This window comes from Eschscholzia californica, unplaced genomic scaffold (genome assembly GCF_041429995.1).
Source record: "Eschscholzia californica isolate CP2 unplaced genomic scaffold, dmEscCali1.0.p SCAF_6, whole genome shotgun sequence".
NCBI classification, from domain to species: domain Eukaryota; kingdom Viridiplantae; phylum Streptophyta; class Magnoliopsida; order Ranunculales; family Papaveraceae; genus Eschscholzia; species Eschscholzia californica.
Genome location: NW_028238483.1, coordinates 40,919,753 through 40,935,774, shown reverse-complemented (window position 1 = coordinate 40,935,774; position 16,022 = coordinate 40,919,753). Strand labels below are relative to the sequence as shown.

The 16,022-nt window shown below is 36.4% G+C and overlaps 2 protein-coding genes across 7 annotated transcripts; one reads left to right on the top strand and one right to left on the bottom strand.

Moving 5' to 3' along the window:
* Nucleotides 1–465: 465 nt before the first annotated feature.
* LOC147534923 (uncharacterized) lies at nt 466–3,262 on the top strand. 4 transcript variants are annotated; one of them, XM_086647966.1, is made up of 2 exons: nt 466–738; nt 1,805–3,262. In XM_086647966.1, the coding sequence occupies exon 2, from the start codon at nt 1,984–1,986 to the stop codon at nt 3,085–3,087; it is 1,104 nt and encodes a 367-aa protein (XP_086504092.1). In that variant the 5' UTR covers nt 466–738; nt 1,805–1,983; the 3' UTR covers nt 3,088–3,262. The 4 variants fall into 4 exon arrangements, with proteins under 4 accessions (XP_086504092.1, XP_086504094.1, XP_086504095.1 ...); XM_086647968.1 differs by having other exon boundaries at nt 499–738; nt 1,855–3,262; XM_086647969.1 differs by having other exon boundaries at nt 731–846; nt 1,855–3,262.
* Nucleotides 3,263–3,515: 253 nt separating this feature from the next.
* ESP (separase) lies at nt 3,516–15,677 on the bottom strand. 3 transcript variants are annotated; one of them, XM_086646147.1, is made up of 27 exons: nt 14,860–15,677; nt 14,520–14,706; nt 14,326–14,433; nt 13,716–13,850; nt 13,563–13,606; nt 13,320–13,431; nt 13,064–13,189; nt 12,182–12,496; nt 11,986–12,099; nt 11,560–11,781; nt 11,326–11,433; nt 11,113–11,241; nt 10,653–11,018; nt 10,461–10,547; nt 9,777–10,031; nt 9,572–9,695; nt 8,798–9,478; nt 8,392–8,629; nt 8,103–8,205; nt 7,507–7,707; nt 6,430–6,485; nt 6,105–6,334; nt 5,758–5,998; nt 5,275–5,662; nt 4,671–4,910; nt 4,407–4,494; nt 3,516–4,224 (listed from the first exon to the last, which is right to left on the bottom strand). In XM_086646147.1, the coding sequence occupies exons 1-27, from the start codon at nt 15,546–15,548 to the stop codon at nt 3,692–3,694; spliced, it is 6,120 nt and encodes a 2,039-aa protein (XP_086502273.1). In that variant the 5' UTR covers nt 15,549–15,677; the 3' UTR covers nt 3,516–3,691. The 3 variants fall into 3 exon arrangements, with proteins under 3 accessions (XP_086502273.1, XP_086502275.1, XP_086502274.1); XM_086646149.1 differs by having other exon boundaries at nt 13,320–13,436; nt 14,860–15,655; XM_086646148.1 differs by having other exon boundaries at nt 5,758–5,977; nt 14,860–15,655.
* Between the last annotated feature and the right edge of the window lie 345 nt (nt 15,678–16,022).

Sequence of the window (16,022 nt, the reverse complement as noted above, 5' to 3'; positions counted from 1 at the left end):
ACCATCCATCTGGCATAAGCTACCTTAGCTCCCTCGATAGTTCTATACAGTATTTCCATAGAAGTACTCGCATCCGTAGCTCCGTAATCCCTAGGACGTCTAGAATGATGTCAGAATTTTCTTTCTAAATCGTGGTCGTCCATACTGACTACTACTATAAATCATTAGGCCAATTGTTAAGCATAGTATCACAGTTGTAACAAATCTGTCATGGGTCATGTACCAAAATCTCAACTTCTCTTCTACTTGTTAGTCGTTACAAGAGACTGTTCAGCCATGGGCCAAGAAATTAAAAGAGCTTCATTTACACATCAATTTTGTTACTTCAAAGTTTGATGTTTTCTTTATCAAACTCAATCCCATCCGCACATTTTTAACAAGATGTGTACGTGTACAGCTTAGATTGAAAACTGATAAGTTCAACAGCAAAAAAAATAAACAGCAAAATTACTCATCTAAATACTTGGGAAAATTAATCGATTAACCAACTCATCCCCCACCCCCACGCAACTTCCGCCTAACTATATATACATGAAGATGAAATTGAAGAAGATGAAGCAGAATACCCATTTTCAAGATCAGATCAGAAATTGAAATTCTGAATTACCCATTTCTCTTTTTTCCCTCCAATTTTCATATGCTTCTTCGATCTTCTCGCCGAAATTTATGAACATTTTTATCTCTAAATTCATATCCATTAATCTAATCTTATATCTCGGATTATTGATTTATCTTCAGGTAATGTCAACCCCTCAATTCTAGTTTTCTTCAATTGTCAACTTCATTTCTGTTCTAACATCTCTCTCTCTCTCTCTATACTATTCCTTTGGATGATTAGTCTTTCAGGTATTGTTTGGCTTGTTAGTATCTAAATTTTTAATCTTCATCCATCGATCTGATTTACAAGTTAGTTGATTTACTATTGATTTTTTTTAATACCGGTGTGCTTTTGATCTAATTACTTAAAATGCATGTTCAAATTGCTTATTTTTCTCAGTTGTTTAAATTAATGGGAACAAATTGAATGCATTTGGGTGTCTTCTAATCAAAATGGGTATTGATCTTATTGACTTCTGAGTAGGCAATTGATCTATGAATTTTTCTTATTTTTACATGTTTGTGTTATGGTAGATTTAGTTAAATCATAGCTTACCCTTCATCACTTTTGATTTTCTTCACATTATGTTTGTGATTCAACATCCAATTGGTGGGGTTTGTGTTTTTACCTAGGAACATCCACAATGTAGATTTCGATTGCTTTTCGATAATTCACTTGTTGGCAGGCTAATCAATAGGTTAATTTCTCATTTCAAGGATCTACTTCCATGTAGTTATGGTATAGGAAGATCTAATGATAGACTATTTGTAGACCCCTGTTGACTTTGATGGAGAGAAGAATGAACTTGATGTCGATTTATTAAACTCGATAAAGAACACTTAGAACAAGGGATTATCTCTTATGGGGTCATAATGTTAGATCTTTAAGTTGAAACTCCTTTTTTGTTACTCATCTCGGCGAAAAAATCTCAAGCCTACTGACTACCCGATCCTAATCCATCACTTTTCTACTAATATGATCAATTGCAATAGGAAATCAATAGTTTTCTTTTCTTTTATGTTCCAAGTGGAGTTCATCTTTGTTTGCATTACTCATTGCTAAATGAGATTTATTTTGTTAGGATAATCTGTATTAGTGTATTAGTGTGTATTAGTGTCTTGATACAAATTGTGCAGTTTATCTCCACATACATTAGTATTTGATTTGTCGGGCTAAAACTGATGTTAACATTGAATTATTTTTCAGCTTTTCTAGGATCACCAGGAATTCTAAGAAGTCGGTTTCTTTGTTATCAGGTAACAAAAGCTCTTTAGATTAAGAAGAACTCATTGATATCGCAAGAAAAAGCCGCCTTGTACGTTGAGAAACATTGATCTCTGAGGAAAAACCGTTTATCTGACTGCAATTTGAGTTGTTTCTTTACAATGGCAACTGGTAAAAGGGTAGGCAGACGCAAGTTTCTTACTCGTCATGACAAAGCAACTCCCTACCCGTTGCCAAGTCGAAACAATTTGAATAAAGAATCGGAAGATGAAGAAAGTAAATGCTCTGAGGAACCAGTTGAGAACAAAGACTGGGAAGAAGCAAACTGTTCAGTTTGCTTGGAGGTCCCACACAATGCTGTGCTCCTTCTCTGTTCCTCCCATAACAATGGTTGCCGTCCCTACATGTGTGCTACTAGTTATCGATATTCAAACTGCCTTGACCAATTTGAGAAGGCATATTCGAATGTTAGTTCCCAACAAGAAGACAACACAAGAAACTCTGGTTCTGAGAAGACTGGGCCGATGAAACTTGCTGCATGCCCACTTTGCAGAGGGCAGGTGAAAGGTTGGACTGTGGTCGAACCAGCTCGTGATTATCTCAATACTAAGAAGAGAAGCTGCATGCAGGAAAACTGCACGTTCTTGGGTTCATATAAAGAATTGAGGAAGCATGTGAAGAGGGAACATCGCTCGGTACAAAGAAGGGAAATTGATCCTGAATTGGAAAAGAAATGGAGAAGGCTTGAAAGTGAAAGAGAACGAGAAGATGTTATTAGCATATTAAGATCATCTTTGCCAGGAGCTTTAGTACTTGGAGATTATGTTATAGAGAGGGGAAACCATATTACCTTTGATAGTACAGATGAAGATGATGATGATGATGAGGAAGATGGATCTGATGAGGAGAATGGTGGTTCTGATATGAGGATTGATGATAACAATGCGGTTCTCTTTCAGCAAGGACATGGAACTCCTACCCTCAATACACAGGTGCAGCTTGGAAATTACCAAGCAGGCAGTGTAGTGAATGGACAGGGGGTGAGTAGTGATGGTGGTCGTGGCGGTGGAATTGGCATTTCCTCTCTCATACCAGCTAATGAAAGTGATGATGTGGTTTCGTCCTCATCTTCTTCTGACGGAGAAGAAGATGAAGATGGGTCAAGAGTGGTCAGTCGGGAAGAGGCTAGAGCATCAGGTATTGGGGGTTCGGAAAGGAGACGAAGGCGTAGAAGCCAGAGGAGATCAACAATGGCAGTAACTTGACAATAATTTATGTGAAGCTTGCTTGTGATGATTTTAAAGGAGTCATTTGTTCATTGGTTCTCTGTAATTTTCTTATTTCAATTGCATTTGAAGTTTGTAAATTGGAAGTTTCAACATGTAACTATTTTCTGTTGTTTAAATAAGAAACTAGATTAGAAATCAGAAAAGAATAAAATGTTAATTGTTAGCATATACATATCACAAAGTTAGTTTGTCAACTTCCAAGTTAGTTAAACCAAAAGACCTTGCCTGTGCTGGTACAAAGAACCCTAGGTTGAGACAACTTGGGTTGGTTTAAGGAACCCTAGGTTAAAACAATTTGTATATAAGGTCACTTTCCAATGAAGTTGTCAGAAAAGTCTTAACAATTATTGGCTCCACTCTTATCTGATAAGAATCAAAGTTAAATCTCCAAAGAACCCGAAAAATGAACAGCATGTTAATTTGATTTGGGTACCTCTTATAATCGAATTTTACACATTTGTTCGACTGCCAAATGATAACTGACATCTATTACAACACCAACCAAAGTTTCTACATAATGAAGACACATATGGATATTGAGATATGCTTATAATACAACAAGAACTAGTTGGTATAAAGATCATGGGTCAAGGTCTATAAATGGAGCCAAGTTGGATCTTCGACGATCATTCTTTCTTATTCTTGTAGGGACACCGTAGCAAACTGGAGCTGCCCCAATCAAGAAAGGAAGTGTACAAGCTTCCCGAGCTTGACTCATAAACGATCCAATTGTGGGCCTATGAACTTCACGAGCTTCCGCTTTCTTTTCTCTCGAGACTTTCTTCTTCTCATTTCGCTTGCCATTGCTTATCTTCAAGGCTTCAAACTCTTTCTCTACCAAATTGCAAGTGGAATTATCGACCGACGAACTTCTTGATCTTTCTTCTAACCAAGCGTTTAATATTGCTTTCCCAAATCTATCGATATCTTTGTCAGTTACTTCCCATAGATTGGCGATGATGGCAGGAGAACCTGCTAAGAGATACGAAAGTACGACACCTTGTGGATTATAACATCCCTTGAGAGATAGAGATCCACTACTGCAGCCCATTAAAAGAGTAGCAGCACACTTTGTTAACTTCTGTATCTCATCACCCGATATGTATTGTGATCCTGAAGCACAAAAAAACACATCGAACTCCATCAAATATCATATTTAATGGATTGTAATAAAAAAGATTGATATTTCATTACTATCCAATAGTGAAATCAGATATCTAAGTACTCTAGTTGAATTGTTATACTAGTCTATGACAGTGCAGTAGTGTCCGCGTAGATAATTCGAGAAACCATACCACTTCCATGGCCGAAGTATATGAAGAGATCATGGTTTTTTAGTGCTACAACCAGCTCTTCTGATGCGGGCACAGTTCCAGCTTTTCCCTGTGACATAAAGCAAAAAATAGTACTATAATTCATGAAAAGAGAAAGGACAAAAGTTCTACATAAAGCAAAAAATAGTACTATAATTCATTTCTCTATTGCCCAAATTTTGGTTTTAGTGGTTGAAATTCAGTATGATTAACTTCATATACATACAGAGATGCCCAGAAAATTACCTCTAACTTCTGATCTCTGAACCAGTCCTCAAACTCAACCTGTGTGCGCCCGAGGTCACCACTGGGATTTAACAAATAGAATGCATCCAAGGGATCTATTGAAGGAAAAGCGACGGCAATCCTCCCAATCTGTTCTTCAGGATTGCAACTAGTATTAAGAACTGCAGAGATGCTACCGACAGAAGGCATCCTATAAGCTTCCTGTTTCCTCATAATAGGCAGATTCTCCCAAGGAAGCATCTGCATTTGATATAAGTCAAACCAGGTATGATTAACAAATTTACAGCCGAAAACAAGAGTAAAGATGACTTTCTTACTTCTTAAGTGCATTTTAGTATAGTGTAATTACTACAGGTTAAATTGCAGTACTTAAATATACTAATTAGATTTGTGTAGCCAAGTACAGCACTCTTTAGGCTCTCTATTTGGCTGCGGAAGATAAGACCACCACAGTTAATGCCCTTAAACCCACTACCAGCGACAACTTATGTGCTCTTACATAGAGCATGTTGATTAACAGAATTTACAGGCATTGGTATGAAAAGAACATCATAAGCATCTTTAATCGGACAAAAACAATGTAAGATTAAGACTGAAATTTCACCTGCACTTCAGAATCCAGAACCAGAACAACTGGTTCTCTCTCTACATAATCATTTCCAAGTTTACTGAAAGCTTCTGAGATGAACTTTTGGGCCGACAATGAGAGACCTTCATCCACATCATCCAACAAACCAAATTTTCTCCCCCAACATCCACCTCTACCCACATAGCTGTTCTGCAGGAGCAACTGAGATGCACATGATTTTGCTTCAGAGATGGACTCAACACCTCCAAGTATAAGTCGAAAAAGATTTTCATTGCCATCAAACTGACATGTACTTTTCAGATCAGCAAGAAGTTTTGGAACTATGGCATTTAAGCATTCATAGTTTGAAGGTTCACCCAGAAGCAAGCATTTCCAGGGACCCAACCATGACTCCTCAAGACTCCTGTACCCAACATAATGTATAAACTATAAACATGATTACATGCCTGATAATTGCTGCATAAAGCATGTGATAGAATACTTGACGAAATAAGAGACCTCAAGAATTTGTCAAGACGGTCATTAAGCTTCCTTCTCCATGTCCACCAAAGCAACCTGTTCTCTTGTGTGTCAACTGATGGAAGAATTGAAGATGATAAGTAACTTTCCTCCAGAATCATTTTGAACTGCGGAGCTACATCATCGACTACAGTGTACCCCCAAGGACATTGCCACGTTTTACTTGGATCCTTGTGCTCAGATATAGATCCCCTGTCATCTGTTGCATCATCATCTAGAGCTTTTGATGAGAATGATAAGAAAATTCAGTTTGTGTTCCAGATCTAAATTTATAAAAATAAAATATGAAACTAAAGGCCATGCCAATACTAAACAAAGAAAGAAACCTTCAAGAATCAAATCCACAGGCAGAACCATGACAATAGGTTGTGCACTTGAAGTTAATCGTGTTAGTAGAATCCAAGATGGAAAAGATGAATGAGAAGGCAGAATGCTCCCCAACAGGTCTGCAAATTCACAACCAAGCAAACTTATGCAAATTGTAGTGATGCAAGGAAGCCCGTGGAAAAACTCAATCACAAAATTTTCTAGGTCATCAACACTTTCTGGTGCGAATCTGCAATAATAATATGCAAAAGAAAGATGATAAGAAGAAAATATATTGTGCTACTCAAAATGTTGTTTTGATTGTTTAGTAAGACAAACTAAAACCTGAGAAAGTGGCAAGCTTCAGTTGTTTCGTCAGTCGAGCAAGTAGCATGAGAGCTCTGAAAAATGTCAAGCAGTTATTAAATATGACATAAATCTATGAATTAATAGAGTTGGGTAAAAAATTAAAGACTACAATAGTACCTACTAATCAATGTATGAATGTACTAACTTCTATTTGAGTGTAGATTTCGGTCTTTGTGAAAAAGGAATATTTCAATAGGAATAAATACAATTTTATAGAAATCTACTTAAGAAGAAGAAATTTGCATTAATACTTAGTAGAAGTGTAGAACAATATTTTGGATAATTTTGTGAGGGCCACACGTATACCTATGTAGGTGAACGTAAAAGTATGTTTATACACTTCTTTCCATAGCAAAAACCAAGGGTGATCTATTTGGAGGGCAACTATGGACGTTATTGCAAAAATAAACTAGAGATTTTGTGATCAAGACCTTATTCAAGAATGTTATCAGTAATACGATAAGAAAACTAAGATGTTCGTTATAAAATACAAAGTAAACCAATTATCTATACTTCGATATAATAGTCACAAAAAGAAGATAGAAGGGCATATATCATTTTGTAGAGAGCAGCCGAACATATTTGTTTCCGAACAAAAAAGAGGATGATGATGAAACCTAATTTACTTCTTCACAGTATTTAAACATAGAAATTGCAAGGTGATCACTTTTATAAGAGGTATGTCTATTTGTCCAGATATGTTCCGGTTTTCAATTGTTCTCCACTTCTCTTTCTCTAGCTCTTTGGGAGTTACTTTATCGGCAGCCAATCCAAAACGTTTGCGAGGATCAAGGAAATGGAAATAATTGTAAATTTAGTGAAATTTCCTTATTCTTTATCTCCGTCAAAATATTATAACTATTTATTGATTTCTCGTCTTCCAATCATATAATCCTAGTTATAATCAAGCATATCAAACACTCTGAACATAATGCAAATAAGTCAAGAATGTGCTAGTAAAAGGACTAATAGAAAATGAGTCTAAATATTCCTCCAGCACATAAAGGCAAAACTTGTATCATGCGTTCTCTTAAGAAATGAACAGACACATACCTGAAGATCCTTGACATGGCACATTTTCAGATGTGCACTTGAATTGGAAAGGAATTGGCGATTGAAGTAAGTACCAAGGGAAGCTTGGTGAAAATATGCAGCCCAATGACTTGCAGAGAGGCTTTTGCTAGAAGAAAGAGGGATAGAAAAAGGTCCACCGGAAGTTGAAAGTAAGAATATCACAGCAAGCAACCTAGACACCTGCAGTATAAACTGTACAAATTAAGACTCGACCTACTCTAGCAAGTAACTATTATACTAAGTCTGGGGTATAGGTGCTAGCTCAAACTTAGTAAGTGACTTAGTGTCAATGCCTTTTGGCTGGGCTAGTGAAGCCTTGGAAGGGAAAAAACCCCATACCCATGGGCTTGGGCTTGGGTGTCAAAGGCAGGAACAATATCCATAATTGCTAAGGCTTGCGGAGTTAGAAGCCAATCAGTCTGTCAGTTAATTGGTTAGTGAGTAATAGTATGGTTATAGAAACATTTTTGTATTGTTTACTCCACTAAGAAACTTGAGCTAAGTGAGAAATAACAGCTGAACAGCGGAAAACTGGAACTGATTTTGAAAACCATAATGAAAACAAGGTATATTACCTTCTGAAAAAGTAATGGGATCTCGCGACTGAGTATAAAGGCTTGCAACAGCCACGATACAATCTTTGGTATCTGAATGCTAGAAAAACCACAACAGCTGGCCCTGGTAAATAAGAGAAACAAAAACAGAAGTGATCGCTAATCAGACAGAATTCATGTAGTCTAGTGTTACGTATAGGCACTTGTTTGGAACTCCAGACATTTTCTTTAACAATCCCCAAGACATTTTAAACCCACATCATTTCTTTTATCAATGTTTATGTTCATGTACATAAATTACAATACATGCCTGGGACACATAGTTCGGTAATTCTTGACAGAAAACCAAGAGATGTTGAACAAAATAGCAGCACGCTCAGCAGCAAATACATCCCCGGGGCCTCCTTTCCCAATGAACTCGAGTAAGACAGAATGTAAAGCTGCAGAAGTTGTTTCATCAAGTGTCTTTCTGCAGTACAGCAAAGAGATGCTTTGCCAAAATATTTCATGTGTTTTATGAATTTCACCAAGAGACCTTGTACAATTCCCTGAACAAGATGAAGTCTGTCAAGTAAAGTCACTATTTTACATCGGGACTAAAATCTTTCATTTCCAGTTTACGTAGGAAAAGTAAAGGAAGACTAGAAATATGATCTACCTAAACATCTTAACACCAAAAAAATTCTCTAATGTCCTGTCCAGTTCATAATGCTTACCTATGTCATTGAGCAACCTCAGTTGAAGCCGCCTGCGGTGAAACTCCCATTTCATATAAATAAAATCTTTCATTCTCCCACTTTCCATAACTTTCACAAGAAGACACCTCCAACAGTTTTCATCCTCGAGCGTACATGCATCTGAGGATGGTCGAACCTGAAGTATATGTTCTGGATCCTTCACTTCTTTAACTTGTACACTCGTATTGCAAGAGGACCGGTGTCTCGAACGAGTCATCATTGGCAATGGCATATGAAGGGTTTCTCCATTTTTCTCCTTCTTTGACTGTTTTGTGACATTCTTAGATATTATAGATTTTTTTGTAACCATGTTTGAGCGTGATACCTCACGTTTACTCTTTTCGGAACATTTTTCTGACTGATTGTGATTTGTCTCCACCGAGAAACTGAGAGAGTTTTCCCATTCCGGATCATTTAGTTTCTCTATAGCAGATCTGTACAAATCGAGGGTCAAGGACATGCTCTTAATTGATAAAGTCCTCGTACCATCACCCAGACGGCTCCTTGTTAAATCTCCAATTTGCTGATAAATAATAGATTCCAAACTCAATTTGCATCGGTTGCAAGAAATTGTTGTGCTAGAATCCATCAGAAGTTGCTTAGCAGTGTTAAGTTCATTTTCCGCCAAATCCCAAAGCTGCTTCTTTTGATATATTTCCCCTGAGCGTAGAAACAAATTGAGAAGTACAAAAGTCATTATTATTTTAGCCAATTAAGGGTAAGTGTTGATAACAAAATACGTTATTTTAATACCTAAAGCTGATGTAAAGATAACTCTGAAAATAGGTAAGCTTTGAGTACAGGAAACCCGTCTGCCTAGCAAAAAATGAGCTTCAGCAACAGTTGCATTTCCAGTTGCTTCATGGATTTTCCCAACCTAATAATGAACGGGATGCAATGTTAATAGGAGACAAATATAAATTGTCCAAATGCCAAAAGAAATGAGAGTGAGATAAACCTGAAGAACACTTTCAAGATAACATTGGAGTATGTTCCACTGACTAATGGTACGGCCTTCTAAGGTCCATGAATCAATGGTGTGTGGCCATACTTCAGTAGCTACCGATTCTATCAACTGAAGATGAATAAGCTCATACTGTTGATGGGTATTCCTGCTTTCACTGGAGCTAGGCTGCTTCTCGAAGGTGCAACTAAATTTCTTCTTCAGGAGTTTGGTACGCAAGCTCAAGGCCTCTCTTGCATATGATAGAGCCTGCAGAGAAGATCATTAGGAGATGAAGGATGCTGACAAGTAAAAGAATGAGTTGTTTACAGATAGATATAGAAGCATGAATGACAATATTGTTCACTAAATAAATCAAAAAAAATTGTTCACTAACAGAAAAAGATTCACAAGTCATAATAGGTTTTAAGAAAATAATGTTCTTGCCTATAAATTTTAAATTCCAAAATCGTTGTATACACTATATACTGTATATTCTAACACTTGCGGCAACGAAAATATATCGTACAAATATGAAACTAGAGAATGTTAATAGATACTGCGATAACAATAAATAGAGAGATAAATTGATAACCCTGCATCTGTTGAGAAGGAAGTATGTAGGGAGAAGTAATTGATGTTAAGTATCAAATAAAATATATTTCATAAAAAAAAGTATCAAATAAAATATATAATTACCTTAAATAGTTGTCCAGCAGAAATGAATTTTTCAGATAGATCATAATAAAGATATCCAGCAAGAAAAGCTGAATTGATTCCACGACCCTATCAAAGGCAAAAAATCTAGGGTCAAGATACAGCCACAGGACTGCCGCAGTTTCCGAAAAAAGACAAGTACTTAAGTGAATCACCAACTTTAAGAAATCTTACTTTTGAAACAAGATCTGATGCGACTTCTTTTACTCTGTCGGCAGTAACTTCTTGTAAAGGACTTCCAGAATGATAATGGCCTATTTGGGCAAAAAATGAATTGGGAATCGATAACCCTTGGCAAACCCCAATTAGCAGTTCTGGTGAATCCTTTATACAACTTTTCCAGAAACCAATAGAGTTGGTAACACCAAAATAATGTTCAAACATTGAGAGAAATTCTTCATCAACTGGAGAAGTACAAAGTGCATGGGTAAGCCGTCTATCTTCCCATAGCATGGCCAAGCACTGTTCCAATGTATAATTTTTCCGTTTCAGAAATATGATGATCAGCTTAGACACGTCGTTCTGAGAATGCGAACTACCCTGAGGTTGTTCAATAGAATATAATTCATTATGTCATAATAATGCCAAGAATCAGATCCTTTTACTGTTACAATCATTGTTGATAATGTCTTACCTTTAATGATAAGAGATCAGCTACTGAACATAACAAAGATATGGGACTGCAAGTCACCAATTCACCATCTAAAGACCAGTTTATACTGGACCATTGCACAAGTGCATTATCAATGTCACTTAAGATTACCTATTCGAAACAAGGAAAGATAAAATAAGGCGTTTAAGAAGTATGAATTAATAAATAATTATTCAGGGTGATGTACAATATTACCTCAGATTTTGATTTAGCCTCCTGGAAACACAATGCACGTAAGCAATACGTAACAGCTAATTGATGAGAAACTTGTGCATCATGGCTAGATTCACACGACATGTTAATCTGTTTCACCAATCATGCTTTGTCAGCAACTGAAAAATACAAAGATCTACAGCCTATGGTTTTTCAATGAAAACGAAACAAAATGGAAAGAAGTGAGAAACAAAACAAGCTCGGACTTAGGCGTACAAGTGTAGACACAGCCTCTGATAAACACTGGATACAGCTATTCAGGCCTTCATTTTCACGAGTCCTTACTGCCTTCCCTTTTTTAACAAGAATTCTTGATTTTTGTAAAGGATAATCATCTGTAACATAGATATGTAGAAGGAGAATATCCATGATCTTCAATTGCATTTTCTGACTCAGATTCATGTTATATGCCTCGAGTTCTTCATATGCTAAAAGTTCCTGCGAGCAGATAAAATACAATTTTGTCATTCAAAAAATTAGTAGAATTCTAGGAACAGATCAACAAGGAGCGTGCGATAAAAATAAGTAAAATTCTAGGAACAGATTAACAGGTAAAAAAAATATGTGTGGGCCAAATTTACCAAAAGATCGAAATTCAGTATTTTATTAGTTACAAGAGGAGCATCATATAAGATCCCAAACCTGTTCCAAGATTATGCTCAAAGTCCTTTTTGACCACGCTGGAGAAGACTTCGACAGCAAAGAATAAAGAGTTGGCACATTATCCACCATCTCCTTACATTCCTTGTACATTATCTGAAAGACAACAATGAGAATAATCAGCACAAACAAATATGAAGACATGAGCACAAAAAAGTAGAAGTGATTGAACTAATACCTTTACCCACATCTTAATCAAAGTTGCAGGAGCACTCAAACTTTCAAACTTCTCTCTAGCAAGAGCCCACTGTGAAAGACTGTCTGTAATATTCTTGTACAAATTTGGACTTCCACAATGGTGGAGTGCGTCTAGAAGTGTTACATTTTTAACACATGCCTCAGTGACTAAGCCAGTAATTGTTTCTTCTGACAAATCCTGACTTTCTTTGGACAAATTGTCATATGTCCCTTCTGATGTATCTATGAAGTTCTTACAGAGAAGTGAAACACGGGTCCATAAAGCTCTACAACACACCTCTAAAGAAACTGAAGCCTGTTGACAAAATTTTGTTAACCATTGGTTAAAGCGAAAATGCAAACTGAGGAAATATCATCTCATAATTTAAGATGGTAATCTATTTAAGAAGACCATCTTCCTCATATTACAGACTGTGTTTTTGTTTAACGGAAAGACAAAAGGAGTAGAGGGGTTACTTGTAGAAACTATTACTAAAACATACTCGAAGGGTATAATAACAAAAAGACGAAGAGTAATTTATTAAAGATGAAGTACATGACTACATCTATGACCTTAATGAACTACTTACAACAAGGCGAGGATAACATGTGTATGTAAGTATATACTTAAGGGGAAAAGCCCTGACCAGGTGCGGCTAAGGGACGCTTAAGTCACTAGGCTGGTTGCGGACTCCGGCCTGACAGAGACACCAGAGTCCCAAGTGCAACTACAAAGAACAGGAGTGTGGTTAAACAATAAGCAAAGAACTCACCAATGTCAAAAGGAAAATAACAGAACTTCTCTCATGTAAATGGAATTTGAAAAAATACATCAGAAAAATAAAAACTTATATAAATTACGCAAATATGATAAGGGTCTTACCAGTTTGTATTGTTTAGTATTGTAGAGATCTGCACCAACATTAAAGATGGAAGAAATGAGAAATTTCATCTCCTTAGACTGAACCAGTCCCATTGACGCGATATTGTCAATGCAATCCATACTTTGCTGAAATACAAATTATGAATCAGAAGAAGAGCTGTTTCTTCCAGCAATAAATAATTTTCAGGTACTTAATGCTCAAGTTCATGATAATCTAGTGAAGAAAAAAGTGTAAGGCTTTCATAAAGAAAGAAACCTGAAAATTATTATTTCTGATGAGAGAGACAATAAAAGATGCTATTGCTGCATGAAGTAATGTAATGCGGCTCTCATAAAGTCTATCTTTCTCTGCTGCTTCAGATATATAACTTTGCTAGTACAAACATCCATAATAACAGATGAAGGCAATTAGTTGGCAATTATAAGAAACAATGTCTCATAAACAGTGAAATGTTGATAAGAACATAAGAACCAAATAAAAAAAATACTAAAGAGTTACCTTAAAATGGGAAAGGCGACATTGCACAAATGACGAAACATATCCTGCATATGCATAAGAAGAGTCAGACAAGTTTACACTTTACACCCACAAAAATATACACATGTATACACGTCTGCAAGAAGACATCAGCAGATGCCCTGAGTCATGCACCTGAATGAATCCGCCAGCCTTTTTGTATAGATATTTGGTGACACCGCTACCTGTATCCGCATTTGAAATTTGACATCTTTCGACACAAGAAGGTAGAAGATCAAGAAAAGCATTTACAGAGTACTCCACATTGACCTGTCAATGTAATGAACCAATGTCATGTCCAAAGTTCAAACTCATGTATGCAATAAAATTTCTAGGTTCATTGACATGCAACTTCATGCATGCAACATATGAGTAAATTGGATATACTAACATGATGGCAATATATTTTACTAAGAACATGCAGGATACGGAAATATGGTTGATATGGACATACAGTGAAAAAATACATGACTCTTTTATACATAAAGGAGCAGCCGTGTGTTACACTTTTCGACTATGTAAAACCAATAATATTAGCTACCCAACAACACAACATCAAGAAACTAAAGAGAATGTGGGATATAAACTTCATGCATGCAACAAGTATTATAATTATCTCATAAAAAAGGAGACTTGTAAGTTGTAATCTGTATTTAATCTGGTTAAGTGTTAACGCCATATACCCAAGATGTAGCTTGTCATGGATGTATGTCATGGATGTATGAGCATATTTTGAAGATATTACCTTACACTCACATAAGATGGAGTCCAGCAAACATTGTAATACGTCGAGGATGAGTTCAGGTTTACTATCCCATTGTGAACAGAGGGATGAACAAATACTGTGTGCGAACTGCATATTGAGCATTATAACATAAGATTTCACAAGTGATGTAATATCAACAGAAACAAAAGTCTGAAAGATTTATTCAACTTTACCGCAAGGGATTGATCCTTCGGATGTGACTTCAAACACTCGGTTAATGTTGTTAGACAAAAAGTTTGTAACATATCTTCTTCAAAGCATGTAATCTCCCCGAGCATGAATCGTGTACATTTGTAAAGATTCGTCACAATATCACGATGCCACCTTTCAAATTCCTTGGAGTTTAAAACACTAGAATTCCTAGAGTTGTACCAGCAAATCATTAAAACTATACTAACCCAACTCATCAAATGACACAAATTGAAAGGAACATAAACAATTAAGTTAAGAACAACACAACAACCCAATGTCCTAAAAATGTCAATGAATAAGAAATAGGTAGCGAATTTGCACCTGAGCCATGGTTTGATCTGATCAATCAAAGTGAGTATTCTTTGAAAATTCGCCTCATTCGAGCTCTTACTCTTAAAAGCACACTTGACAACAGTCGAAACAATCTCTAAAATCAAGCACCCAAGTTCAGGATCTTCATTAAAATGAGGAACTAATTGTCCCTTAATTTTCCTCCCCTTTACTAAAGAAACAGAACAAAGATCCTCAAGAAGTAAAACCCCTTCAATTTCTGCCTCACCATAAAACCCACAAACCTCTAAACGACGAACAAATTGACTCCTCCTAGAATAAACAGTTAAAGGTTTGCAATCCAAACAAGGAGAAATACAACCTAAACAATCTAAACAAATACGATAAACAGAAAACACTTCTAGGGTAATTTTCCCCTCTTCTTCATCTTCATTTCCACTTGGTTTTGGGGGTTCTGAGAGTCGATTTGATAAAATTTTAAGGGCATTTGAGATAAATTGAAAGAATTTCTTAGCTAATGGGTGAAGTAACTTTGGATCTGATTTCAAGTTCTTCTTACTCTTGACGTTCTTCTTAGGTTGAGATTTAGAACCGAAAGAACCATCCAAAGAGATGAAAGATGAAAAGGGTTGTAAGTAATCGATGAATGATTGAAGAATGTTTTTGTAATCAGAGGTTTCTAACCTATTGATTAGAGAGATTTCGGTACTGGACGCCATGGATATTGGTCTCAGAGCTCTCTCTCAGTAAATTCCTAGAGAGAGAGAGAGAGTTCTAGTCTTCTAGAGAGAGAGAAGGCGCGTAATTTCGAACTCGAAACAAAAATGAAATGGAGAACCCTCCGTTTTGATTTATATTTTGGGCTTACCGAGTACTGATATTATTACGAATTGTTGGCCCAGGAAAGGACGTTTAAAGGCACATACAGATATTACAAATTCCACTCATGGTATTAGCCCAGTCTACCCAACAAGATAAGAACTTTATGAACCCATCCAAATTCAAATACTAGTACACTCCATAATTTGACAAAAAAAAAAAGTTCAAGATGAAGGTCAACGACCAGCGGTGAATCATTATCATGTTGCGGACAAAAGAGTTATGAAATGGAAACAGGTTTCCCTTCGGCGGCATCCCTACCGAGGTCCTGCAAAGGGACCCTTTCCTTCGCTAGATTCCTAGATCCAGTGCAG

Excerpts from the sequence above, each read along its gene's own strand:
- LOC147534923 (XM_086647966.1), top strand. The coding sequence starts at position 1,984 with ATGGCAACTGGTAAAAGGGTAGGCAGACGCAAGTTTCTTACTCGTCAT.
- ESP (XM_086646147.1), bottom strand. The coding sequence starts at position 15,548 with ATGGCGTCCAGTACCGAAATCTCTCTAATCAATAGGTTAGAAACCTCT. Across the intron at positions 11,242-11,325 it reads AGGCTAAATCAAAATCTGAG|GTAATCTTAAGTGACATTGA; the intron begins GTAATATTGTAC and ends TGTTTCGAATAG. Across the intron at positions 4,911-5,274 it reads TTCTGGATTCTGAAGTGCAG|ATGCTTCCTTGGGAGAATCT; the intron begins GTGAAATTTCAG and ends TATCAAATGCAG.